Here is a 26,637-nt window from a genome sequence, read left to right as displayed (position 1 = left end):
TTTTACACTCGTAATCTTCGCTCTACCACAGGCAATAAAGTAAAAGTTGCTGCAGTATGTCCTTTTGTAGGGAGAAGAAGTTCGAACGTTTAATTTACGCAGCTATAAATTTCCAATTACCATCGTCAAACTATTACCTTTAATCCGAAAAAGCGAATTCCAACCAGGAAATTATTCATCCATCCAAACAGCCATAAACACTTGGCACATTCGTTGGTTAGATATTCAATTTCCTTCTTACACGTTCGAAGGCAAGCAGAGACGAGCAGGAGAAATCTCGGGCGATCGGAGTATGCTCGCGAGGCTCACGTCCCGGCCATGGATCACCGTGATATTACCGCGAAATTATTGCTGGTGGTGCGTACGCGACCGATAAATCACTAACGAGAAAACCACCTGATGGCCTCTTCGAGAAAGAGACACCAACGCGTCGTTCCGCTTAATTCGCACTAATCCGATACCGTTACGTTCGGTATGCGGCATTCTTCCCTTGCGGCGCACGCGGCGGCGAATAACATTTCGATGATCGATCGCCGATCGCGGTTAAGAGGCGTATTAATTGCCCCGTCGATCGGTACCTCTAATTACCGGCGTGCACCGCGCGCGCGCTGATTAATTACCACCGGCTGGCCACGGCTGCTAACCGAACCGAGATCGATGCCCGCTCCAGCTATTCTCTTTAATTCGACTCGATCGAGTGATTATTTTACCTACCTGCCACACGTGTGTCCCCTCCTATCCTACGTTCTTGTCCTTTTGTTTCTTCATCCCTCTTCCTGCTAATGGCGGAAGAAAAAAACCAAGGGATAATACGATAATTTGCGGTTGGATATTCAAGAACCAGATCGAAATCATAATGTTTGTAATTCAAATTAAAAGAAACGCGGCAAGGCTAAGTTTCGATAAATTAAGGAATATCCGTGTACGTAGTCGTCCGATAGCTGTATAAGGGGAATGAGTCGGTTAGTACAGAGTCAGCTGCCAGACAGTTCGCTATGTCGTGTCTTCACGTAGCAATTTCCGCATGGTAAATGAGTGATATTTATACTTGCGACTTCGTGTTTTAAAATTTAAACAAGGTAGAAACCAAGTTGAGAAGGACGTAGCGGAAAAATTTGAAGCTACGCTCTAAGTATCCTTTTAGCTTTGATTTCAACTTGATTATAGAATTTCGTTAAATAAAACGATAGATAAATGCACGATTACCATGAGAAAATTATTATGCGAACGGTAACATATCCCTTGCATCTATTTGACAATTTGCGTTCGGTTTATTTCATCAATTCGATGAACTGATTTCGCAAGATCGCGAAACGATCGAGCGGTGATCGATGAGCCACGCGAACGTATCAGCCAACGACGATATCAAGTAAACCAGACGTGGAAGAAGTGGAACCGTGTGGAGAGAGGCTGAAAAAGCGAAAAACGGCGCACGTGCTCGCGTTCGAAAGAACAGTCATAGCGAATGCCGCGACAATTTGCAAATCGCTGTTTCGAGTCAGAATTCAACGCTCGTGTGGATCCATTCTTTTGTGTTTTCGAACGTGACTCACGACGGGTTCATTAGCATCCCGCCACGCGCCGCATGGAGAAACTACGTCGTTGTTCAAAGCGCCGACAGGAGAACGTATGATGCGACATAATTTCGATGTTGTTATGTCCGCATTTTGTTGATGCTCGCCTATGCGTCATTTTGGCTACTCCGATTGTTTTCTTCAGAAACGAGCACAAAACACAGACCAATAAACACATTTGCTAAAGATTTATAGCTCAAATTGCACGACGTATTATTTTTTGAGCGGTCTGAATTGAATTGATATGCTCAACTCGTTATTATTATAAAAGTATTTACCGCGCAAATCGTGTTTTTAAATCAGAAAGTAGCACCGTGTAGCCGAAGGGACGGTTCTTTTTTTTTCAAAAGCAAGCTACCGTAGATACATCAGAACACTTTTTACATCGTTTGCTTCTTTTTCACCGGCGTGGTCACATCCGGTGATCAGAGGATAATCACGAAGAATACGGAAAAAGGTTACAAAGTTGCTTTTGCCTCGATTTCCCGACAATTTGGAGCGATTTCACGTTCAACGGGAGTCCCGTGACGTTCCCCCGTCGCGCTACGTCGATTACGCGTTTACAGGTAATTTACTGTTTAACGACAGCCAGGCCGTCATCGGGTTGGCTCTCGTCAAGGACTCGCGTCAATTTAATTTGCATTATCGTCTTGTCACGGTTGTCCTTACCTCGAAAATTTCGAATTTCTACGCTGGATTTCGCCGAGTCAATAAAGTAACCACTGGAACGATCAACGAAACGAAATGAACGCAGAACCAACGACCAAATTAAAGATTTCGCATGCGATCAAGCCCTTTTCACCCGAGTACCTGCGTCTAAATTGTAATAAAAATATTACGCGAAGATAGCGATCAGAATTAAAGCAAACGCTCCTGTTTCGACCGCCGATCGTTTGAATCGTAAAAAGTGGTTTCACTAATTAAAAAAAAAAAGAAAAAAAAGGGAGGAGAACATGGCAGGGAAGCGGAAATCCGTCGACCCATTTCGATTACCCTCTTTTAAACCTCCTTCGTGTAAAATTAAACAAGATCGTCTGCGATCTGACCATCAGAATATGCAAATCCATCGAATGAAACCCTTTTTTTTCGTTTTTTCTTCCTGTCTTTCTTAACTTGCTTTTTATAAACTCGGGTGGATATTCGAAATCGTTCCATTTTTGGGGGCAGGGCGAGATAAACATGAGATTTTATTCGAATTATTATGATTCATCATTACCAATAACACGACTGTGGTAATAACAAACAACCTTGACCATCAGCGACGCAACTTCGATGACCCTCTCGTAATCTTGGAATGACCTAAAGTGTTAATAAATATCTGTGACTTTCTGTAACAGTAATACGTTCGGCTCGGTCGGCATAATATTCAGAAATCTTCTGCATTAAGCGTGATACATGCTGGATTATGGTCCTACGAATGGCTAACTTTAAGTCACCTGAACGGGAGAATGCCTGGAATGAAAAAGATCGAGTTCATTTTTCCAGAGAGTCTGGAAATTACGCGAAGAATGTATACAGGTTCTCTTTGTGGGCATTTGTCACCGCCATATTCAGCTGTCGACTTCCAAGGCTATTCAACGTGAAATTTTCTCGGAGGATTTATCCAATCCCGTCAGGAACGAGCGAGCTTGTACCTAACTACGTACTTCTCCCATGAAAGGGGAGAAATGCAACATCATGCGATTCGATGTTAATTTGACAATTGTCCAGCAACGACTGGACATACAGAAAAGGTGGAGATTTGTTTCCAAATCCTTTGCGTGGCACGAAAAATTCGATGAATCAACGAAACCTTTTAATCGAAAATCGCGTTCCCTAAATGCCACTGTCGATCATCTTCCAAGCACACGAGTATTATTCGAGCAAATAGTTCTCTTATCGTGTTCTTTAATTTCTTCATTCTCTTATCCTTATCAGTGTAAAATTTCACCCGTGATAGTATCAACGTTGTTTCCTTTTGATGGTAGTTTTTGAGATCGAAGTAATCGTCGCAACCGCAGTTAGCGTTTCACGAACAAAATCGAAATCGACTAGATTTACAGATGAAGCTCCGGTTCAAGACATCTCGTTTCTCTTGTCATCGCGTCGACAAAATTCTGCGAGTTTCTTCTTAGGAGTCGTTCGAAATTCTTCGAATATTGCGAAGTTGGCGATACGGCGAAAACAGTGTGCGCGTGTCCGATGCATCGTGAGGATGCCACGTGTTTTGCGCAAAACGTGAGCTCGAAGTTCATTAGCACCGCCACGCGCCAATGGCCAGGGCCGTTGCACGCTGGCGCCGAAGGCGCGAGTTGGCGCGTCACGCCGCGCCGCGTCGTAAACGATGAAAGAGACGCGGGATCAAGGGACGTGTAAGAAAGAATTCTTTCCGACGTTTGCACGTGACTGTTGCGCCGCGACGGGAGAATTCATGCTCATCAAATTCTTTCACCGCCGGCAAATATTACGTCGTGTTCCGATCTCTTTTTTTCCCCCATCCTTTTCTCGCTTTTCGTCCACCTCGAGCAGAGCGACGGTTGTTGAATCGAAAATTCGGTCGATTTTGTTTTCCCTATGGAAAAAGATCTTAGCAAGGTAGGAGTTCTCTACTTTTCAGAGTCGTTCGTGCGATGAATCAACTCGATGAGTCGTAGCCTGATATACTTAGCCGGGTAATTTATTGAGAATCACGAGAAATTGCTGTATACATGTTCCTTAGTAAAAAAAGACGATAGAGCGATAACAACGTCGAAATGAAAAACTGACAAACCTTTGTTCAATGTCACGCGATATTATAATCAGAATCTCAACTAATAATATCCTTGATATTAAATTTCTGTTATATTAAATTCTTGGAGATGGTGAACTATCGGTTATCATGTTTTTTCTCTTTATCATTGTATGTGCGTATATCACAGGATTCTCGGTGATGTGTATCAGCAACAACGTGAATACGCGATATCGACTTCGTGTTTCGCCAGAATACTGCGTAGTAAAGCATGTGCTCGACCGTTTTCGACATTCAATCGATCGTCATGCGATCGTCGAGTCGTTCCCCGAGAACGTGCCGCTCTCGTTTCCAAAAGGTCGATCGCCTGTTCAACGTTTGACGCAGCGTCCTTCTCGACGGTTGAAAATAAAAACGATGACCACGAAAAAAACCGGGCGGACGCGTCGGAAAGTTTTCGTAACCGGATCTGAACGCGATGCGTGCCGCTAAATTTAACGCGCCCTCCACCGTTAAGCAACACCAATTAACTCGTGTCTTTCTCCATTTTTTTCGTTTCAGTTGGAGGAATGCGAGACGCCGGACGATTCGCCGGTCAAGGTAAGTACAAAATGAACAATCTTCCGTTACGAGTATCTCTTTTTTTATGACGTTCGGGTTCACAGGTACGAATGATGCTCAGTTTATTATATCGTGCAATCTGAAGTTCAATGATCGAGTATTGTTAATTGTCTCGGTATTCGAACATTTAAGTGCTGAATTCTTAACATTTAAAAAAGCTGTCGTTTTATAAAGGGGATCGTATTAACGGTATCGTGGATGAAATTTCATTCCAGAATATGCTTTTCACTTGAAAAGTAACGTTCTCGTATTTAGAAGAATCAGATCAGAAAGATGCAATTTATATTATTATTCGATATTAACAGATGAAAAATGAACAAGCCATGGTTTGTGCCTCGAACGATTCACTTGATATTCGAGAGAAGTGATTATTATGGCAGCTGAAAGAGAAAAATCACTTCCTTTAAATTGAAATGATAATCGTTAACAATCGTAATCGATTTGTTGGCTGGAGAGTCGACTTCCATCGATCGGCTATCAGTTTCAGTTCCGAGAAGTGGTTAAAAATTGGCCGCATAAAAATATCTTCCACGACGACCCACTTTTGCCCGTTGATGCGTCGAGATTGCATCCGCAGCGCAGGAATACGCCATTGCTCCCGTCCTTTCCTCTTCCGCAATATCGCCGTTCGCCCGATTTATATTAAATATCCGACTGTGCTCGATCTCGACGAGGACTCGCGCACGTTCGGCACCGAGCGGCGAATGCAATTACCAGCGCATCGATGCCGAAACTAGGCCAGCCCCTAAGAGTGCCATTCTCCCTGCGAGGGTGCAGGCTTGCCAATCGGTTGGACCTAACTAGGGGATGAATAGCGTTGCACTTTTCAACGAAGAACAGATTAAACCATGCCTTTTGATACGACGAATGAATTGATATAATAACTGGTGTATTTCTCTTTCTCTTCTTTATAGATATAAAAATTGGAATAAGAGGGACTTTGCGTCGATGTTAGAATTTGCAATTAAACAATGATTACAGAACAATATTTAAAGCTTGCTGTTTAAGTTCAGTGAGAAGAAAATACGATGGATCAAGCTCAAGTTGTCTATTGTCAGAGTATAATAAACGAATGCTATGGATTTTCTGAATCACGTAGGTTTCACATTTATCGAAATGGGTTACGAACCATAAACGTCTGGTATCTGGGGCGATTTTTGGCGCGTGCATCCTCCGTCGTAAGGAAGTCTCGGTAAGACGTTCTCACCACCCTATCGTGGGCCTTCAATTACTGCAGGGACGACGCGACACCCTCTCCTTGCCTCTTCGCGACAGGTAGCGCGGGCCTGACGTAAAGTATGACGCGCGGAGTAATTTTAATTACGCGATGCAGCAGGCCTGAATTGTTGCTACCAGCAGCTTCAGACATATTGGACTAATTCACGTCATTCGGGCGACACTTATTAAACCCGGGAATGCCGTCAGCCTTAATCCTCGTAGAATGCAAGATGAGCTGCACGCTAAGGGACGGGGATTAAAGGAGAGCAAGGGCGATGGAGAACCGAGGGAACAGCTCAGAGAGGACGTGATAATCTCCGAAGCGAGTCGTTCTCTGGCAAAGTCCTGGCGAACTTTCCGCCAGAGTTCTTCACCTCTTCTTCCACTCTACTTTCGAATAATGGAGCCGCCCGTTAGTTTCGTTCAGTCTGACGACTAATCGTTGATTGTCGTTCTAGATTTTTCGTTATCCTTCCTTATCGTTATCCTTTGCGTCAAACCGTGGTATAGAAGGAAATGTGGCGAACGAGCCCACGTGGATCGTTGCGCCTGATGATTCTGTCGTTATTCAAATTGAGATGACCAAAGCTAATGTGTGAATTCGTCACTTTCCCTTTTGGTAATGTTTAGCTGTTGGAATTGTTTCTCACCTTCCTTCCAAATAATAACGCATGGCGTTATACGACATATACAAGGTGTTTCAGAATGTTGATGGCAAACTTCAGAATCCTTTCGTCGAAACAAGCGAGAAAGTTCTCCTTGTTCTACAAAATATCATTGATTTCGGAGTTATAAGACAGTTACCCTGAATATAGTCTGTATGTTTAATATTCCCGTTCTCAACCGTTGTTGAAGGACTAGGATGTGGTACACGCAACTGTAGATACGAGGTTCGACAAGAGTACGAAGGCGAATTAAAGGGGACGACACCGTGGCCGGGAAAAGAGCGGAGCCCCGTAATAATTGCTCTGCTTTGGACTACGGTAACGAAGGCGAAACAAAACGCTGCACGATATAATCGCTGAATAATAATCGGTACGTGCGTCGTTATCGGGCGAGGATAACGAGCGCTATCGTTAAGTTTTAATGAGCGCTAGCCCTAAATTAATATAACGATCCTCCCGCGGACCGTGACGGACCACGCCGCGCCGCGCCGGAGTCCCGTGACGTGACACGGTGACCACACCGCGTGACGACATTACCTTCGCGGGACGCGCCTACCTACGTTTCCATTAATGCCCGACAATTGTCGCAATTACCTCTAAATTATTAATTAATTGCAGTGCCGTCCGCCGTATAACACGTTACTCTTCCCATCCTCTCTGGCATCAATATCTACGCCCGTTTCCAGAGACGATTTCTCCCGTGTTCGACGCGGTTGTTAATTCGTAAGGCACTGGCCCGCACGAATCTTAACTTTGAGTCAACTAGATTTGAATTTTGCCAAGTTAAAATCTACTAATCCTCAAAATTATGGTAATTACTTACTAAAGTTCCATGATGGATCGCGTATGCTTTTCCCTTGAAGTCATCCCACGCTTCGTCTTCACGATACTCTTTGTTCTAAAAATCCAGCCATTCGAAGAATCGCGCGTGAGCTATCGATGTCAATTAACGACGAGGCATGTTCGTTGGTTAAAGTTATCCGTCTAGGTAATTAATGATTAATTGAAGGATCGTCCCTTAAAACGGCATGGTTCACGACTCGACTAACACGCTTCTTCGTCATCGCTGAATCGGCTCGGCTAATTGGCTGTAATTAGCGCGCTGCCCACTCGATTCTTCGCGTTATCAGCAGTTCCCGCGATCGCTGTAGCTTTTGACAGGCAAATCGAACGCTTTCTGTTCAGAGATTCACGGAGTGGAAATTTCGTAGCCACAAATGTGTACACGAGGGCACGCGTGTGGAGCTCTAAATTCGAATTACGGCGGCCGAAACGATTGTCTTTTGGCTCTCGCGTGATCGTCGTTGAAACTTTTAACCGTGAAGAGTCTACGTGATTATATTGTTATAGAAATTGCTGGGACCCGTGTATCATTTACTACGAAAGCAAGCTAATAATGTAACATCCATAATTGACGATAGCTCATTACTGAAATTTCGACGCGTCATCATCGTCGCTGTACCTGCCACAGCTGTGAAGCTCGTACGTGTTATTATCCGATATTCTAACAGAATTACGAGTTTCAATATTATTATTAATAACGATAATAATCTGTTAGTCTAAAGGCACGATTTGTACCACTTTTCTGTCATTGAACTTAACGCAGATCAATAACTCTCAGAATTCGTTCGACGTTCTTCTTCAAGAATTTAACGTTCGTTAAACTGTGTAGAACGAACTCGCGAAAGAAACATAAACATCCGCTAACTTGGATCGTTCCAAGAGAATCGACTCTATAAACTGTGTCAAAGACCTAACCGCGGTTGTCGGGTACTTTCGTTAAATTTTGTCTTCCACCTGTTCCTCTTGAAGCAGCGAAAAAAAGATTAAAATTCCGACCTCGACTGGAAGACCCGGTAATCTAACAGCAGGAGTCGCCTCGTGACTTTGTCTCCCGCTGTTCCACCGCATTTTCAGCAACGTTTCGAGCAAATAAGAGTCGGGACACGTTCGTTCTGGTCATAAAGAGCCGCATCTGGAAAAAAAGCATCACCGGCGAATCTCTGATCCAGAACGTCGTTCAATTTAGCGGCGGTGCGACGGCGAGGTTAGCGGCGCGAGTAATTTCTTCGAGACGAAAGAATAGCCGGTTTAATTGCGTTGGGGCGCGGTCGGCCGAGCTTGTAAATAACATCAGACGCTATAACACGATTCGCAGTGGTCTAGCAAGGACGAGGGAAAGGAAGGGAGGACGCCGAGATCTATTCCGCAAGGGGGAAGAAGTGGAACTGAAAACGACCGGTGAGCCCAGCTCGAGATACTTCCTCCAGGTTAGGCACGTAAACTGTGCGGAGCTAACGTTAGCCTTCAGACGTCGTTTCCGGAGGGAAGCCACCGACTTCCCTTCTTCTGCACCTCGTATGCTCGATCTTGTCCCCCTTTTCCTGTATACACGCGTGGCTAAGTCCCAGCCTGCGTTCTTTCTCCGGCCCTTTAGCTTCTGAACGAACCTTCGAACATTGGAACCTCGTTTATCCGAACAGATCGGAGGATCAGGCAGTTCGGATAAGTGCGACCAGTTCCGATAACAAAGTCCTCTCCAGCTCTTCTTGCTAGCTCGAGTAATAGGATTTCAACTTCTTCGACGTGCATATAGAATTTCCTTTGAAAATTTTCAATATTAGTTTTAGTCGACGCTGACTATTATAGATGAGAATTTTTAATGAACTTATCGTAAACGTACAAGCTGTGACTTTTCTCGTAATCGACTAAACTTGTTGGCCAAAATGTAGATTGTTATTCGTTTTTTACGTGGTAGATCAGACTGTCAGAATTCGAACATCAGGAAACTTCTTCTACTATTACCATATTTCCCATTTCCATTACCGCGTTTGATGGATCATTGAAACGAGCTGTTTTATAAATAGCCGAGGTCTACTAGTCCAACTTCTTTTTCCAATAGTCGCTGTTTGTGACGTGCAGTACGTTCAGGTGTGACGTAGATGCATTTGTTTAACTTTTCACTGGCTGATTCTCTGTCAGGGATTAAGTGCATAGCGTGATTCAAGCTTCGACTCGATAATGGATGTTTGCGACGTAGACCCATAGAATGAAGTTTGCCTTTGCATAAACAGACTTGACAGATCTTCAGTACGAATGGAATTGCTGGGAATGCAGTGGCAAGATGTCGTGGATCTACCTCCATTACGTGGAACAGTCGCATAAAACTGGAAAGATGCTCGATCTAAATGAGCTGTAACCAAGTAGAAAAGAACTTTCTTCTTTCAATCCAAACGTCTCCAAACTACGAATAAACTTCCGTAATCATCTTCCACGCTCTAAAATAAAATGATACCACGATATGCTTTTTTCTAGTTTGGTCGGAGTTTTTTTTTTTTTCGATCGGGGCCACGCCAAGAGAGAGTTAGAGAAAGAGAGTCCTCGCATACATAATTCATGGAAAGACTTGCGGCGAAGTTGGTTGACATAACCGCGGCGTAACGCGTCGTAATGCGTCATAATGTATAATAATGCATCGTAGCCAGCGTAGCGTAATGCATGAAAATGGTCCTGCCGCGAGTGGCTTTCTTTATTTCATCGCCGCCATTAAATGCGCCGTGATTTCCTGCTGGCACGGCGTAATCTAATTTCGCGGCTTGCTCGCGCAATTATTGCCCACCCTCTGCCATTCTCTCCTACCCCGCGAGAAGGTTCGCGCGATACGTCGCTTTAATGGCCATTATTAGAACCGTATGGAACACGCTCCTGAAACTTCCTACGTGTAATTGTTGAAACTCGATCGTACAATCGTTAGTGTTATCGGTTTTTGGCGGAAAAGGTTCGTGTCTACGAAAGATGCTATCTGTAAGCATACATATCTACATGGCTGTTTGGCTTCTAAAATGTTAATTACAGAAGAAACTAATCACGTATTTTGTAGCAGCAAAATTTACAAAAATAGAGTTAATCAATTTGACTTTTGAGCGATTTGAATTATTTAGTCTGATATTTTCAATATCGAACTGAATTTTCATCCGATAGTTTCATTAGTATCGAAGATCGTGTGATAATCTTATTTCACTGGGAATCATATCGAATAGATAGAATAATTTTTATGCGGAATGTAAAGACGATCCCGACACAATGGAACGAACGGCGCATAGTCAAGCGGCCATTAATGCTTTGCCGTTTCGCGAAATAACGCGGCGTCGTTGCTCGTTAAATATGCTAATACACGGAAACTTAGCGTAAAGTATAGTTATTAGGGTCGTTCAGATCACAGCGAGGAAGCAGAACGACAAGGAAAAGACAGAGGGAGAATATACGTATATATATATACCTATCGTGCTGTTCTCCCCTGGTTACGACGACAAATAGCTTAGAATAATTTAGGCGTCCGCCAGATACAGACCAAATGTTTATATTGCGATATCACGGTGGTCAAACATTGCTCGAAAGTGGAATATTGAACGATCAAACGGCGTGACGGAGATTTCTAACTCGAAGCAGCATAATTTCGTATTGATGCGCAAATACGTTGTCGAGCGATTCGCGAACGCTTATCACGCGGAAAATTGCAGGAACACCGTAGTTTGCGGAAACGAGTTTACTCGATTATCTCGACAGATTGCAACGATAAATCGAGTCGAAATTGCGGTTTACGTTCTCGTTCTGTGTCGTGATTACACGAACGATCTGTATTTAGAACGACACAAAAGAAATCGAGTGATCATTTGTTGTGTACGACGTTGAGCTCGCGACGCTTTCTAGAGTCGCGAATGCGATTGAAAAACGAGATGACCATCAAGATCGGATATCAACGAGGATAGCAGGGAAGATCGAGGAGTAGCGAGAATGAATTTCGATTCGATATTGCTGCGAGCGAAGTCCACGCGTAAATGCAACCGAGTCTGTTACTCGAGACGCGCGGTGTCCACGTGAGCGAGAAAATGCATTGCAAACATCAATAGGGGCACAGTGTCGCAGAAGAAAAAATAACCTGCCACGTGTAGAACGATACAGACACGTGTGAAAACTTGTGCGCACCATGTTCCTTGTTACTGTACGAAACTCGATGGCACAGTATAATCCGCCTCCTTTTTGATGTTAACACTAACTTGACCTTAACAGAACACTATACAATTGTGAAGCTTGTTGTTGATTAGAATATATTTTGCTTGGATAAATCCTAATGTATATAAGACGCCAACAGTGTCACAACTAAAACACAGATACTTGCATTAGTGTACAAGTTGAATTTCAGTGCTAGCTACTGCAACTTTTAACACCAACAAATTCAACATTAACAAAACAATGCACAGCATGTTTAGAACTCCTCGTACAATGAATACTACAGTGTATATATTTACGATTTTATTAACACATAGAATTAATTCCGTGGCTGGACGGGAGGGTAATACCGTGAATCGGCATCCACTGTCCACCATTCTCGAAATTTGAGAAGAATAGAAATTCCTATGGAGGAACGATCATACTGTAGAGATCTATGTGGTACAGTATTAAAGAAACGCATAGAGATCTAGATATTTCTCCTCTACATGTTTCACGCAATGCTTGTTAACCAATACGCTTCGCGAAGAGCGCTGCGGTGTGTTTTAGTATTATTGTAGACACACGTTGACTTTCCCATGGGAAACGTTAAGTTGGTAACTGGCGTCACTGTACCCCTGTTTAATCTTCTTTTTTGGCCTAATTTCGCGCGGAGACTCGCGAGGACACCGTTCTGACGTAAATGCTAGTCTGTCTCATGGGATTCGAATTTCAATGGTCAGCAAACAGCATTGTATTTTCAGCAACATAGTTCAGTCTGTTTATCAAGAAATGGCCCATAAAATTGTAATTCTTTATTGCCGTTACGTAGAAATTTTTCATAAAATAAATTCATAAAATAATCTCCGATTAATTTGTGTAATATTTTTATTCGATATTGTGAAATATATTAGCACGCGTATCGTTTCTTCTCAAAGCTAAGTTACTACTTAAAATAATTTAGTCTTTTATTAGAAAAGCATCAACACCATCAGAGAAGATTTCAAAGGCTAAAACTGACAAATTACAAAAATAATATTCAACTATCGTTCTTTGGCAAGATAATAATTTGTAAGCCTCCAAGTAGCTTCTCGCCTTTTTGGAAAACTTTTTTAAGCTGTATCACTGTTGTAGGACGTGTATGAGGCGGACAAAGGTAATATCTCAAAGGAAAATCAATACGAAGCTGTCATATCAGCTCAAGAATTCAGCCTTTTACTTGGAAAGCTAAAGTTTCGTGTCGCGAGACAAATCCTGTAGCACGCTCGCGATGCAACGCGACAATTGGATCGGCAACTCCAGCATCGCGCGTTGCTCGGTCTATTAATATGCTAGAAGCGCGTGCTATAAATTCTATTTCAAACCAACCCCGAGAGCATCCTTGAGAGGCAAGGACAATCGATCCGCCATCCCCGTGAGGCGCACGCGAGCCACACGCCAGCGGCGCGTATATTCGTTCCCGTAGATCGTCACGGCGACTCTTTCTGAAATATTCACCTTTCGTTCCCGCGTCGATTGGCCCTGTCTAATTCCTCCCTCTACCTCTCTGTTCACCCCTGTTGCTTTTTTCACGAACTCGTCTCCGAGATTGGACTTTGAATTTTTATGGAAACACTCGGCACCGCCAGTGTTTTATCCCGTCTTTTCTCTTTTTTTTCATAAGATTGAATCGTGTAAAATGTACGCACGTTGCTCGCAGATTGGCAATGGCAAGCGTGGAAAATTTTGTTGCCATGTTGCTCAGACGTATAGGCAATTGAATAAAAATTTCGAATGACTTTCTGCGTTCCGAAAGTGTCCCTGAACATAACTAAGAATCGCATTTTACGACACTATCCTGACGGAACACCAGTAAATGGCGTATAAAATTATTACTTTCGTAGCGAAGCGGCGATTTTACGAACGCTCGTCGCGGTCCCACCATGACAAAATGTCCTTTCGTGATTTCATTCGATTACCGAGTTAAAAGTTCGCTGTTAATCGCACAAGCTACTCCACTATCCTATCTCAAAAGCTCCCTTCTAATATCGTGTAACATCGTCAACAACGGAGTACCATTTATCTCCGGGTAAGTTGATCGAAGCGAGCGAGCGATCGCGAAAGACAATTTCGCGTGATCAAATCCTCATCCGTGAACGGGGCGCGCGTTCATATCTGTCAATGGCCAGCCAGACAACGACAAAGCGACGCGGAAAATCGGCCGTGTACGCGATAGAAACCGAATTACCGATCCCTTTGACAGAGTCCATTAGCATCGACTGGCTCCGATTGAAGCTACCCAAATTCGCTACCAGTGACGTCAGACTTCCTGCCCATATAGTTAACACTCTGTCGCGGCATGTATACGTGATACAGAACAACGTCATACGTAATTCAGAGAGGCAAGAAAACACGCGTGTCTGCACGCATTGCGCGCGAAACTGGCGGCGAAACGGACCTATTTATAGCGAGCGTACATGGGTGTACGAACGGGACTTCAATTAGCGAGAGTAACCGCAATTTGCTCTTAGTACTTGAGCAGCGGCCGGCGTTCAATGATAGCCTCGATCACGGCCAATTTGTTGATGAATTTTCGTATAATAGTCGATCCGTTAATTACATAATGCTATGCTCTGGCTGGGAAAGTTAACGGTCGACTTTGATGCCTGGTCATTTTTCGTGGGCCACGCGAACCTACCGTGGCGCACGATTTAATTATTATTCTTCGATTTGTTTGCAGTAGTATCGACGATTGCGCATCGAGCTCCGACTTTACCCTGACAATAGTGCACATGGTTACATGATTAAAATTGATTTCGAACTCCACCCGCATTGACCACTCGAAAACCTCTCTCGACTGTCTCTGATCAATTTTAATGCGCGCCACTGGTTACAAACGTTTCTCTGCGGCGAGCAACACAGAGAGGGAGGAGCTCTTGCCGCGCTACTCGTAACCCCTTGATTTCCGCGCTCTCTGTTGGTCGATTTGAATATCGCTCGAATATCGCTCGAAACTTGATGGAATTTGATTAATGAAATTACTACATATATCGATCGTGACCCGTGCGTTTTTGTTGCGCAAAAATGTCGAGTTGCAAAATTTTGCGCGATAAATATCTTCTAATTCTCGATCGTCACGCTCCTGTGCTTTTTTAATTCGTCCAATTTACTATACGAAACTTGCTAAATTAATTACAATTACCGCAGAAAGTAAACGGACGAGATACGGTTCTCGATTGCAGGTGCACGCGAGCACGATCCTCGCGTCCAAACGGAGTGGTATCGCGGTGGTATCTGACGGCATTGCGGCGATGAAAACAGCCGGAAATATGAAATAGCCTAACAGTAACATTACGCGCTGGCGAGTTTCCTCGTGCCAGGGAAAATGGCGCGTTAACAGAGTTCGTTACTCGAAACGATGCGTAGAAAAAGTAGCGATCACAATCGAAAGATAGCACTGCGAAACGTCTTGCGTGTAAACACGATTCCAATGAAATTGCCAATTAATCTGTAAACATGCAAGCCAATTAATCCGCACTGGTCGAGGCTGGCTTTCGTTTACGAACAGCTGAGCGGAAAACGAATGAACTGATTACTCTGTGTCGCGAGACGAAACGTATTACTGTCACACCATTTAGTTCGCTCTGCATTACGAACTGATCCCCTATCTCTGAATAATCTCCATTCGATAATTGAGCTACTTAAGAGATAGATACACTGGTCAGCTGCATAAATTGAGAAGCAGGAAAAAACGATGATGTAACGATTCGTAACAGTCTGTATCGTCTGGTCGATTAATTTTTTTGCTGTTCGAGGCTGGCATAAAAGCATAAAAAGTATTTCGCTGATCTCACCTAGCCAGTCATCGGATACACATGCAGATACGCCGATTTCGGCATGAATTTCGTTGGCAAGAACGATCAGCTAGACGATCGGTGAATAGAAACCGATGTTATGAGCGGAATATTGAAGATCAGAAGGGACCATCCCATCGAAGTGACTTTGCCTTGCTAATTTTAACTCGATTTGAATTTCTTTGAACGAGTCGCGGTCCAAAGCCGGCCAAAACCGTCGGTATACTTTGACTGCGAGACAACTCTCTCCCCGGAATACGGAAACGACGCGACGAACTTCACGGTCTCTTGTTCGTCGGTTCCCTCGCTATCATATTCGTTTCATCTTTATTCCCCGGATAGCCGATGAAATAGCAAACATAGCGCACATTTTCCTAATTACCATCGTCCTCTCTTTAGTACCGTGTAATCTCTTAATGCCCGTTCCCTCGAAAGAAAAGACAAAACGATCGAATTTATCGGCGCGAATCGCTGCGAATCGTATGGAGGTGGGGTAAGCAGAAAATTCAGGCGTCCTCGAGAAACAATTTGTCCGATAGAAACATAGATCACGTGGCCGCGTAGCTCGCCACGGAGGAAGACGAAGAACCAACGAGTCACGAGGCAAATCATTGTCACTTAGGGTCGAGGCGGAGGCCCACGGAGGATGTTGTTATGTTTCTCGTGATTTCATCATTAGGACGCCACTCAAGCACTCAATTCATTAGCTCGTGTCGCGACTCGGTTTGACTGGACGCATCGCGACCGACTAACGTCGAACCATGGAGGGAAAGAGGGAAAGAGAGTAAGCAGAAGCGAGGTCAGCGTCGAGAGAGCGAACGCCGCACCGTGGCACCGGCGAAAACGCAGACAGAGAAGCGTCGTGTCGCTCTGCCTAGCACGTTCTGGCACTAAAGTTATGCTTCTCTGCCTTCTATCTGTTTCCTGGCGCCGTCATACCCCCTGCAAATGGAATTAATTTCGATCGTCGATCGGTCAGTTCCATAGACTGATTCACGAGCATGTGATCGTCTCCTCTCCAGCTCGGGTCAAGCAATCTCGTTGAACTCGTGTATCGTCATCATCGCTGCCTCTCTCGCCTCGTGAATCTTTCGATCGTAGCTCGACTTCCAAGACAGATGCTGAACGATTGCGAGCAAAAACGGTTCCCACGGTTAGGTCGAAGCGGTTAAAGAAGACACGATTAATGGGAGCATGTGCATCGAAGAAGCAGATGGATCGACACCGCGTATTAATTAGGTACGGTGTTGTACGTGTACAATTATAATTAATATGTGAGATTATTCTTACACCTTAATTGCGTATCCTATAACACACGTTACGTTAAATACGTGCACATGGTTATTCGATCGTAAGACAGATGTTAATCTACCGTATTTGGCCTTACTACCATATGAAGACATTTTCCTTTAAAACAAAATAATATTTGCCATTCGAGAAATAAGGAAAACAGCGAAGACACATCTGTTTAACGAGGAAATCTGCGAGATACAGGAGTCGCTCTTTGCACAACCTAATTCCCGGAAGGCCCGATATAGTTGGCAGAGAGTAAGACAACGTCTTCGAGAATTTTCACTTTCTTGTCTGGTTGCCCGCAACGTGATCGGTTTGTTCGGATTCCGGACGTTCATTCCACCCAGGGTACATGGTCGCGAAAAATTAACGAGCTCGCGTGTACCACAGGAGATAGGTACGGTTCCTTTCCCGGTCGAGGAGTCGCGTATCTTCGTTTCCTCGTCACTCGAGCGGCGGTTGTCTCCTTTTCCCGCGTGTCGCTAGATTTATGTCGACACCGGGCCCCGTTGCCTCTCCTCTAATAAATATGCCGAGCTTTTATTGCAAGGAAGGAGAGAGGACCCTCGGTGAAACAGGAAGCGACAAAGAGGAAGAGACAGGGAGGGCTGTGAGGGAGAGAGGAAATAGCGACAAGTGCGTACGCATTAACGGTGCGTGACTCTGGCGACACGCGATAAATGCAAATTCAGGGGAACCATCCGTGAAAATGGTACCACGTGGCGGTGGCTGATACAGCGATGGCGGAGGTGGTGGAAAGGCGAGGAAGAAGGGAAAGGGAAGACCTGCCACCGATGGACACGGTCCTCGAAACGCGTGCCAGTGTCCGCAGGGGAAACAATTGATCTTCGCTGTGTATTAAAACGCGACGGCCGTGTGTTGTGTCCTAATTCTTGTCCCGCTCGGCCTCGTTAAATAATACGGATGTTTCGTGACGTGCGCCACGCATGCAACTGCGCGCCACTGCGCCGTTGATCGACCGAAAGTGGAATGACATAGTGTTTGTCAGACGCTATCCCCCAGACTGCTCGTTCGATCCAGAAATTAATTTTTCTTCCTTTTGGCTCTTTGACTACATGGTAAAGTTACTATAAGCGAGAACCTATACCAGACTTTTGCTTGTGAATCGCGTACGATTCGCTGGTAATAACAACTAGCATCTTTAAGACGGCTGTGACTTTAAAAGATCCTTTCAAAGGAGATTTCAAACTGTTTAAAAATGATGTGTTTTGTTTTGTATGGAATTATTATTGATTTTATGTATTCGGTATCCGAAAGTAAATGTAGAAAGTTCGATCTTCACGTTGGAACACCATTCGCCAGAGAAGTCCGTGCATGCGCGTAGTTGCTAACATACGATGTCATGCGCGTTGTTTACGATGCTACGAAATGTCAACGCGGCACGTTGTCAAATATGCCGATCGATAGGCGCGATCGAGGGAGTATCCGCTTGGATTCCGAGAATTTCGCGCTACGACGAAACGACTCTCGCCGATGCATAGGACGGTAGGATTCAGTAGTATGCACCCGTCTGACCAAAGTTATCGTCCATCTGGAGCGATGGGATGTGCGATTGGAATTCCCTACGGAGAAGATTTGCATTTCGTTATTATTGCACTGGATATTTTCGTGGAGTTTCTTGCGTTCTTTTATTACTTTATGAGAAGAATCGTATTTTTCATATCCCGCAGTGAGTGTATTGCATTCCTGTAACTTTTGGAATGTCTTTCTTCGTACGATTGCATATTAATAGAAGTGTGCGATAAGTAACAGAGCTATACAACCAAGAAACCTTGATCTTAAACACGACTTGTATGATCCTTGACCTTCTATGATCTAACCTTTTATAATCTATACATAACCTTAAAATAACCCTAAAATTACCTTTAACGATCTTCGAATTAGAAAGTTCAGTCTCGGTGTAATTACATTCTTCCTTGAAACGAACAGTTCACAATCGCAAGAACTTTGAAGATGCTTTAAAATAGAAGAGAAGAAATCTGTTGCGCAACTCAAACACTCTACGTTCGACGAAACAAAATCCACTCAGCCGTGCAACGGCTAGCAAAAAGTTTCCTATCGAAACACAAGGAAATACGCTTAATCGTGTTCGTGGCCAGCGGATGCTATTTCCGTAAATTTGCAATTGTAAGTTACAATTCGGGATACGAACGAATCTCGTGGAAACTTGGTCGAATCTCGTTACCGGTCGTCTACGCGCAGTCGACGTTTCATTTAACCCCCTGCGGTCGACAAACTACACCAGAATCGAGTTTCCATCGAGGTCTAGCTTCTTCATTAGCATTTTTCGGCCCCAACGACAACTGTGTTTCACGTCCAACTAAAATCTCGAAAGCTTTATCGTTGCGATTAACAGATTCGTAATTCGCATTCCATCGATTCGATACTTCGATTCAACATCTTCTATTCTCATCTAGTACAATGAAAACGAACGTAATACGTATTTGATTAAGCACGAATTAAGGACCATGCCAAATCCTCTTCGCTTCCCTCTTTCTCTTTGTCGTACGACCTACCAACTATCAAGGCAGGAAAACAGGAAAACAAGCCAGCAGTGTTTCATCATCCGAAATCTGCGTTCGACAGCAATCGTCAAGTGCTCTGTTTACCATTGCATCAAGTTAATCATGGTCAGAGAGACGTACGTGAGGCTGGCCCGCGTCCAACCAGCGAAACAAGAGGCGCACCTTGCGACAGCAAACAAGTTTACCCTGTGTGCATCGTCGAACGTATACAGATTGGCAGAGACTGGGCGTTGTCGGCCGAGATAAGGGCAGCTACTAGCCATTGGTCCAAAGCGACGAAACCGCGCAATCACTAGCAAACGATCGCTAGCAACTTGCCGCGTTCACCCATTCGTCGATAGAGCCACGTCAACATCGTCGTTGTACTACGACGTTCACTACGTCCTTGTGAAAGAAATTCGATTCAATGGAAATTGAAATAGGCACAGCGTTGAAATTCTCGGTGTGTAATGTCGGGGTGCAACGGGGGAGCAAGTCAAGTCCGGAAAAGAGAGAGGCACGGAGTACAATGGAGAGTGACATGAATGGAATAAACTCGTCTACGTAGAGGGGAAGCACGATGATGGCCCACTGGATAAGAAACTAAGCGGAATAATAACATTGTTTAGCTGGTTGTACTTAGTAAATCCCTACGATGCCTAGGAAATGTGAAGGAAAGAGAATTTTCCTGCTTCTGGCTGACTGATACCAATTCAGGCTGAGAATTCAAGATGACGTTTAGTCAGGACCACTGACTTTCACGATATTGTATCTTTATCTTATCAGAGTGCATATTTGAAAGCTTCTTGCGCATATCCAGAGAAACAAGGATGCTACTTAGGAGTAGGAACGCACAGATTGAACAGTACAACCTGCTCGTTCAGATTATTATCTCTTTGCTGGCATTGTCCGGACAGGGTCAGTTTGCTTTCAAAATGCTCGTGTTTGCGAAGCCGGTACGTGACCAGAAACCCCCTGAATTTCGATATCAGCCTCATTTTTCCAACCACTGGCAGCGCATCAACTGGCAATATTTGCCAGCCCTACTCATTTCAGCGATATGATACGCGGTCGTCGAATCGATTTGGATTCGTAAGTACGTATTGAATTCGAACGCATCAAGCGTTCGTCCGTTTTCCTCCTTCCTATTTGTTCTTTTCCTTCGTTCGAACGTGTCTCGTCGATCAGTCGAATCACGAACGATCCCCTCACGCGACGAGACTCGACAGATTTCGTTTTATCGTATCATGACTTTTGCTAATAAAGTGTGTTTCGTCGTGCTAACTTAATCCGATGCTGAATCCGTCAAATCTTTTCGTATCGTTAGAATTTAAAGTCTTCGATAACGTAACATATTCGATTTAATTCCTCATTGACTTTAATAATTCTTTCTCAGAAGATAAATGAAAGTTAAATCTCAATTTCTACGTCTATAAGACCCCACGTGTTTATTGTTCTTCAGAACGATGTGCATCACCCTCGGGCAAGTGTAATTATTACCAATTAAGCATTTCCTATCCACATTATTAACCTATTGCTTCGTAGTCCTCTTCAATTACCATCGACTCTGTCTCAGGCCAATAAATCATTCTTTCCATTCATCGTTCTTTCTTTATCTTTCGAACGAGGACCACGCCACGTACGCGAACGATCGTTTGCACGAAGAGCGAAAACGAATCGCACGATGTAGGTCGCGAATCTTCGCAGAGGTCGACGCAATTATTGCGTTCGCGAACTCCACGAAGATTCATGATCTTAATATAGAGGCGGGCGATATTTACGATCAAAATGGCGGTTCTTCTGAGCTCGAATTTATCACACTCGCTCGTTCCGCGTAAACATCGAATTTCCGTAATTGAACGGCCATCTCTGTGGCCACGAATTCTTTGAAGCTGCAGGATATAAAGTTCACAGTAAAATTGATAGAAGCATGGAATTGCTTTCAGTTTGATTGCACGACTGCTGAAACGTCTAATTACCGACACCGAATCGCAATGCGCTGGCTGGTTGAGTTTATGGCAGAAATATCGTCCCTTCTTCCATCTGAAAGTTATTTCCCTTTTTCATAGCAGAGAACGTATTAAATTGATCCCGTCACGATAATTTGCAATTCACTTTGCGAATATTTCCCTTGATGCAAAGTGTTTTGAGAAATATTCAGTCTTATTGGGAACAAGCCGATACGGTTAAATAGAACCACGTTGTGTGTTGCTCACTGCTTTAAAAGGTTACCGGGTCAGCAATATACGTGCAGTATCGGAATGTATGTGGAACATTGGAGAACAACATTTCGACGATGTTATCGGATGTAAAAATTGTGTTTTCTGTCTTCAGCGTGACGCGTTTTTCTTGAAACACGATGAACCGAGTACAATGAAGAATCGGTCGTAACCAAATTATAACAAATAGCTTAACACGAGCAAACTCTTGAACCAAGGTCGCTCTCTCTTCCATGATATAGTGTATCATGTTCTATATATCACGTATATAGCATATAACAGCATATCGTGACCATGCTGTTCCTCTATCCAACGATATCTCTACATCAATAATCCATTCCACTCGTACTCGCCATTTTGTTTTCGTCTTTACATAACCTCAAAGTTTGGCACGTTCGGTGTGGCCGATAATTGAAACACGCAACGGCGGTCGATTCATCGCGGAACTGGATTAATTATCCGAGCGAGACTCGGAATTAAGAGGAACGCTTGGTCGTTAAGCGGAGCACGTTAAGGAAAAAGGAGAAGAGTAAAAAAAAAAAGAAAAAATAAAAAGATGGTTAACTTGCTCGATCTCGAGGTGGAGCACGAGAGCGCGCAAGTATTAATTTAACCGAGCGTACGCGAAGCCGGTAATCGCGAATGCGTATACACGGGCTTCCGGTTTCCGGCGGCGAGGAGGCAACCTGAAGAAGGCGTCGGAGAATCACGAGACAGAAAGAGGGGGAAAAGACGTAGCGTCTCGCGTTGCAAACGGAAGTTGAACCGCTTGGACAAGTTCGGGACCGTCCGTTAAACGCGATTCCTACGCGATTCCTACGCAGTACTTCCGGTTTCCGGCTCGTTAGTCAGTCCAGTACCGTGCACCTCCTTCGCTGCTCGTCATACTCGACATCTTTCCCGTGCTCGGTTCGCCATGCCAGCTTCCTCCACGCGATGCGATGAAGAGAACGTAAATTCCATTTCTCGATCCTCCTCCAAATGAAGTATTTTAGATGGAGACTGATAAACGTGATAATTGAACATGCCAGCTTTAGTTTATACGTGCTAGAGTTTATGGTTAATCGTAATCTTTCTGAATCTCAGTGCAAACAAGAATTAATTAGACTGGAAAGACGCGTGCGAAACGAGATTATTGTCCCTTATAAAAATTCCCCAGAATCACGGTATTCGTGCACGAAAACGTTTTCTACCTTGATAAAAGGAACTAAACTGGCCGTTTTTTTCTTTCCTTTGTGCTTTTTTGCAACTAAACTACGGCCACGATACTTCATGCCGTATTTATGTTGAGAGAGGTAACGAATTGCTGGCCACGGTAATACGCGCGGCTTATTTTGCGTCGTGTACACTTTTTGTTAGTCGACCGTGTACACGCTGCTACAAATATTACGAGCTCCTAAGGATAACGAGAAAAAATATGGCCGAAAACCACAGCCAGCCTAATATCTCCAGCTTTTTATTCCAGTAACAAACAGACTGTAGCGTTGTTTCGTTGTTTGATAATCGAAATCTATGCTCGGTTTCGCAGGAACAATTTACGCTTATTGATCCAGGAGATTATCATCGCAAATCACACCGGAAAATAATACAGCGTCATAAATCGGTGAGGGAGGGAGGGGAGGAAACAGGAAACGCTCTTAGAAACTGCCATGGGGGAAATGCTACAATTCGTTATGCTTTCATTGTATTTTTCCCCACGGAACGACGGAGCAACGTCTATCGTAACGCACGACCAGATTTGTAGTATGCACATTAACGCACATCTTCTGTTTGGAATATTTAGCGCGTCCCATTTGCTCTGTTCACTCAATTTGTCCACCCCATTAGATACGGGATGGTATCTATAAAGAACCGTATAGAAATAAATCAATTCGACCTCGATGTATTACAGCCTCCCATATGCCCTTCTAATCTTTCCTTAATTGAACGTCGTTTCGTTCTCTACTTTTATCAGCTTCATTCGCCAAGAACGGTGCAAAATGCAAATTCTATCAGATTAATTCTATTCGTCTCATAGAAGGAGAAAGGAAAAGAAAATGAAACGAAACGAGGTACAAGAAACAATTTGACGATCGTGTCTCATTTTTTATCGTCCAGAACGATCACACTCGAACGAGAGGTCGTTGGCAGTGTGCGTTATAGTGTTTTTGAACGGAAACCATCTTTTCCTTCGACGCGCGACGCCATAGCCTACCCGGCGGCCGTTACGGAGCGTCGACGAAAGTTTACGGCGAATAATCGGCGTATAAAGCATGGACGGAATTACTCAATTTGCATGATGCAGTAGTTCGATGGAAGTCGACGACGGTAAGCAACGCGTATGCTTGCACGTGGCACTACGGAGGAAGTATTAAGCCGGGGACTCGTGAATTGCTTGCTCGCCGGTGACTGATTCGCCGTCCAGCAAAGCTGCTCTGCAGGCTAATTTTTCACCTGCTTTCGTTCAACGTGTGTAGTATGTATTGGAGACTCGCGTTGGAGTCGACTATTTTTCAACAACGTACATTAGCATGTGGTAGTGAAGTTCTTGGTGATTCCGAATCCTGATATCTACGTACACGGCGCACTAATCATTGCATATGTCGCTGACCACTTGGTTTATCTAATATTAAGAATATAATTAGTAATGAATAATTTATAAATCGGCCTGGCGTTAAAAATGTTATGCTCGAATTTCTTCAAGAAGGAAAAACTCACGAAACTGAGAGCTTCGAAACTTCAATTAAGGTTGCATGAAGTATATCTTAATCTTGTTTTATTATTAACCAAGAATACTGCATGCGGCCCTGGATGTCACTACATCAATCGTGTTTAATGCTGAACCTCGCCATATCGTTAAGGCTACTAATGCTCTCGGTTGTTTTACCTTTACATCGCAGTGACTTGGCAGAGATAGCGAAATAGTGAATGCGATTAATCAGCGTTTCTAAACGCAAAGACGAATATACTGATACGTAACAAGTTCTAGTGCATACGTTTACATTTGTTACAAATACACGTGTACTTGCTTCGATAATTAATTGTTTCGTTTTATCACAATTATCTTAAACTGAAGGTTTATATTCCTGCTCGTACCGCGTGTAAGGCAAACGTTATACAACATCCTCGAGATGTGCTTCAAAAGAATGTGCTCACTCCAGGGTGACCACGGTACTTCTCAGCGATCATTGTCCCCGAAGAAGATATACGCGACGAAAACGAAGTACGTGCACGCATTGCCGTTTCGCACAATGTAAACATGGCTGTCGACCTGGAACAGCCTTAGGCTGAAAGGAAGGAAGAATCATTTGTTAGTGCTTAGGTAACGAGCAACGCGATGGCTACGAGAACGAGAGGGCGGTATACAGCGTGAATTCTCGAGAATGAGAGGGAAGAATGTTAGCTACGCGAGCAAGTTTGCCTTGCGATATTTTGCCTTCTGCAGCAACGAGGAACCGAGATTTAGCTTAATCTCCTATGCTATGGCATAACGAGCTCGCGACGCGTTCGATCGTTATTATTGCGTACGAAGAAATCTGGTGGCAGCGCAGTGGATTAAAAGCCAGTCAAGAAATGCGACGCACACTACCTGAAAATCGTCATTTGTGTCTTCTTTTTTTCGACCACGGTGTCGCTTCTGCGTCAACGCTGTAGTTTTCATTTAACACTTTACCAACCGCTAACGGTTCAACAGCGTACGCACGTCTGACCGGCAGCTCAGGCGCAGACCGGCTCCGTTTCGGTATAGACTCACCAATACCATTCTTTTCGTTCATCGCGAACGGTACATTTTTCAAATTGGTATAAAACTGTGGGAGCTTACAAAGCAACACAACTGACGCAACCGAGCAAGGTATCTTAGTACTAAATAACAAATTACTGCTCAAATAATGAGAAAGATTGTCGGCGACAAAAAGCCGATGAATAGGCTATCGGTCGGTAAGCGTCGGCGACAAAAAACCGATTAATCGGCTATTGGTCGGTAAAGTGTTGATCTCATCTATATTTCAATAAATATTAAATATCAAAATTAACGCAAGACTTGTTTGACAAACTTCTCGCTCGTTCTCTTCGTTACACGTCGCCGAAAGGCAATGCTCGTGAACGCAACTTGCTTCGATAGAAACAACGTGAACTCCTGAGAATAGAACGTGTGATAAAGGAGAAGGCAATTTTCCAAGAATAACACCAAAGTCGATCGCGTGTCATCGAAGAAAAATTGCAAGAAATCACGAGTCTTCGATGTTCGAATGGTATCCGCCTCTTTCTCCTCGGCGCAATTGGATTGCACGCGATAAGTTGGTGATTCCGTGCAGCATAAACAAACGTTGCATAATCGGTTGAGAAGGAGACGATCTCTTTGTGCCAGTCAGTCTGTGATGCGTGAAAGTCCAAGTAGCCGATGTTGGCTCGCTATCAATTACGAGGAAAAATCACACGCAGAAATACATTTGACGATTTGCAGAATCGATTTTACGGTCTCGCTTTGTGAAACGGGAGACCATATCTTTCCGATAATTGGTGCATACTCTGTCCCCGTCGATGTCCTGTCGCTTCACGGATAGGACTCCATTTGTCAACCGTTTCTACCGAGAAAATCATGCCAGGATCGTTCGTACCAGAATTTAGTTAGTTTAAAAAATTCAACCATACGTCAGTTGGACGTTCTTGCAGGATTTTCGGAGAAATAAAAATGTCGAACGATGTTCAAGTCCTCAAGAAATATTACTTTAAATTTGACGAAAGAAGCATTACACATATTGGTCTGTCTTAATAATTTTACAGAAAGTGACTATCAAGGGAAAAATCGTATTCGCTTTCCTCCCCATCAGCTTTCAGTCAAATGTAAACTTCATACTTCTTGAAAGTTATTCTCATTAAACTTAGAACCTTTCACTTAAGCAGAAACACCAACTGTACACGAGCTAAACCTTTCGCTCGTTCTCCTGCTCTTTCTCTCTCCCGACACCAGGAATGACATCCTGAAAATCTGGAAGATAGCATTGAGACAATC

At 43.9% G+C, this 26,637-nt stretch overlaps 1 protein-coding gene across 1 annotated transcript in view; it reads left to right on the top strand.

The window, feature by feature from the left end:
• Nucleotides 1-26,637, top strand: part of Pdk1 (Phosphoinositide-dependent kinase 1) — a 407,695-nt gene that overhangs the window by 143,551 nt on the left and 237,507 nt on the right. Inside the window, exon 3 of the mRNA XM_033327851.2 lies at nucleotides 4,843-4,881. Coding sequence (XP_033183742.1) covers nucleotides 4,843-4,881 — 39 coding nt within the window. The remainder of the gene's footprint in view (nucleotides 1-4,842; nucleotides 4,882-26,637) is intronic.

Source organism: Bombus vancouverensis, chromosome 1, assembly GCF_051014615.1.
Source record: "Bombus vancouverensis nearcticus chromosome 1, iyBomVanc1_principal, whole genome shotgun sequence".
In the NCBI taxonomy this organism is placed as follows: Eukaryota; Metazoa; Arthropoda; class Insecta; order Hymenoptera; family Apidae; genus Bombus; species Bombus vancouverensis.
Note: the sequence above shows the minus strand (reverse complement) of the source record. Positions and strands in the feature narration are given on the sequence as shown.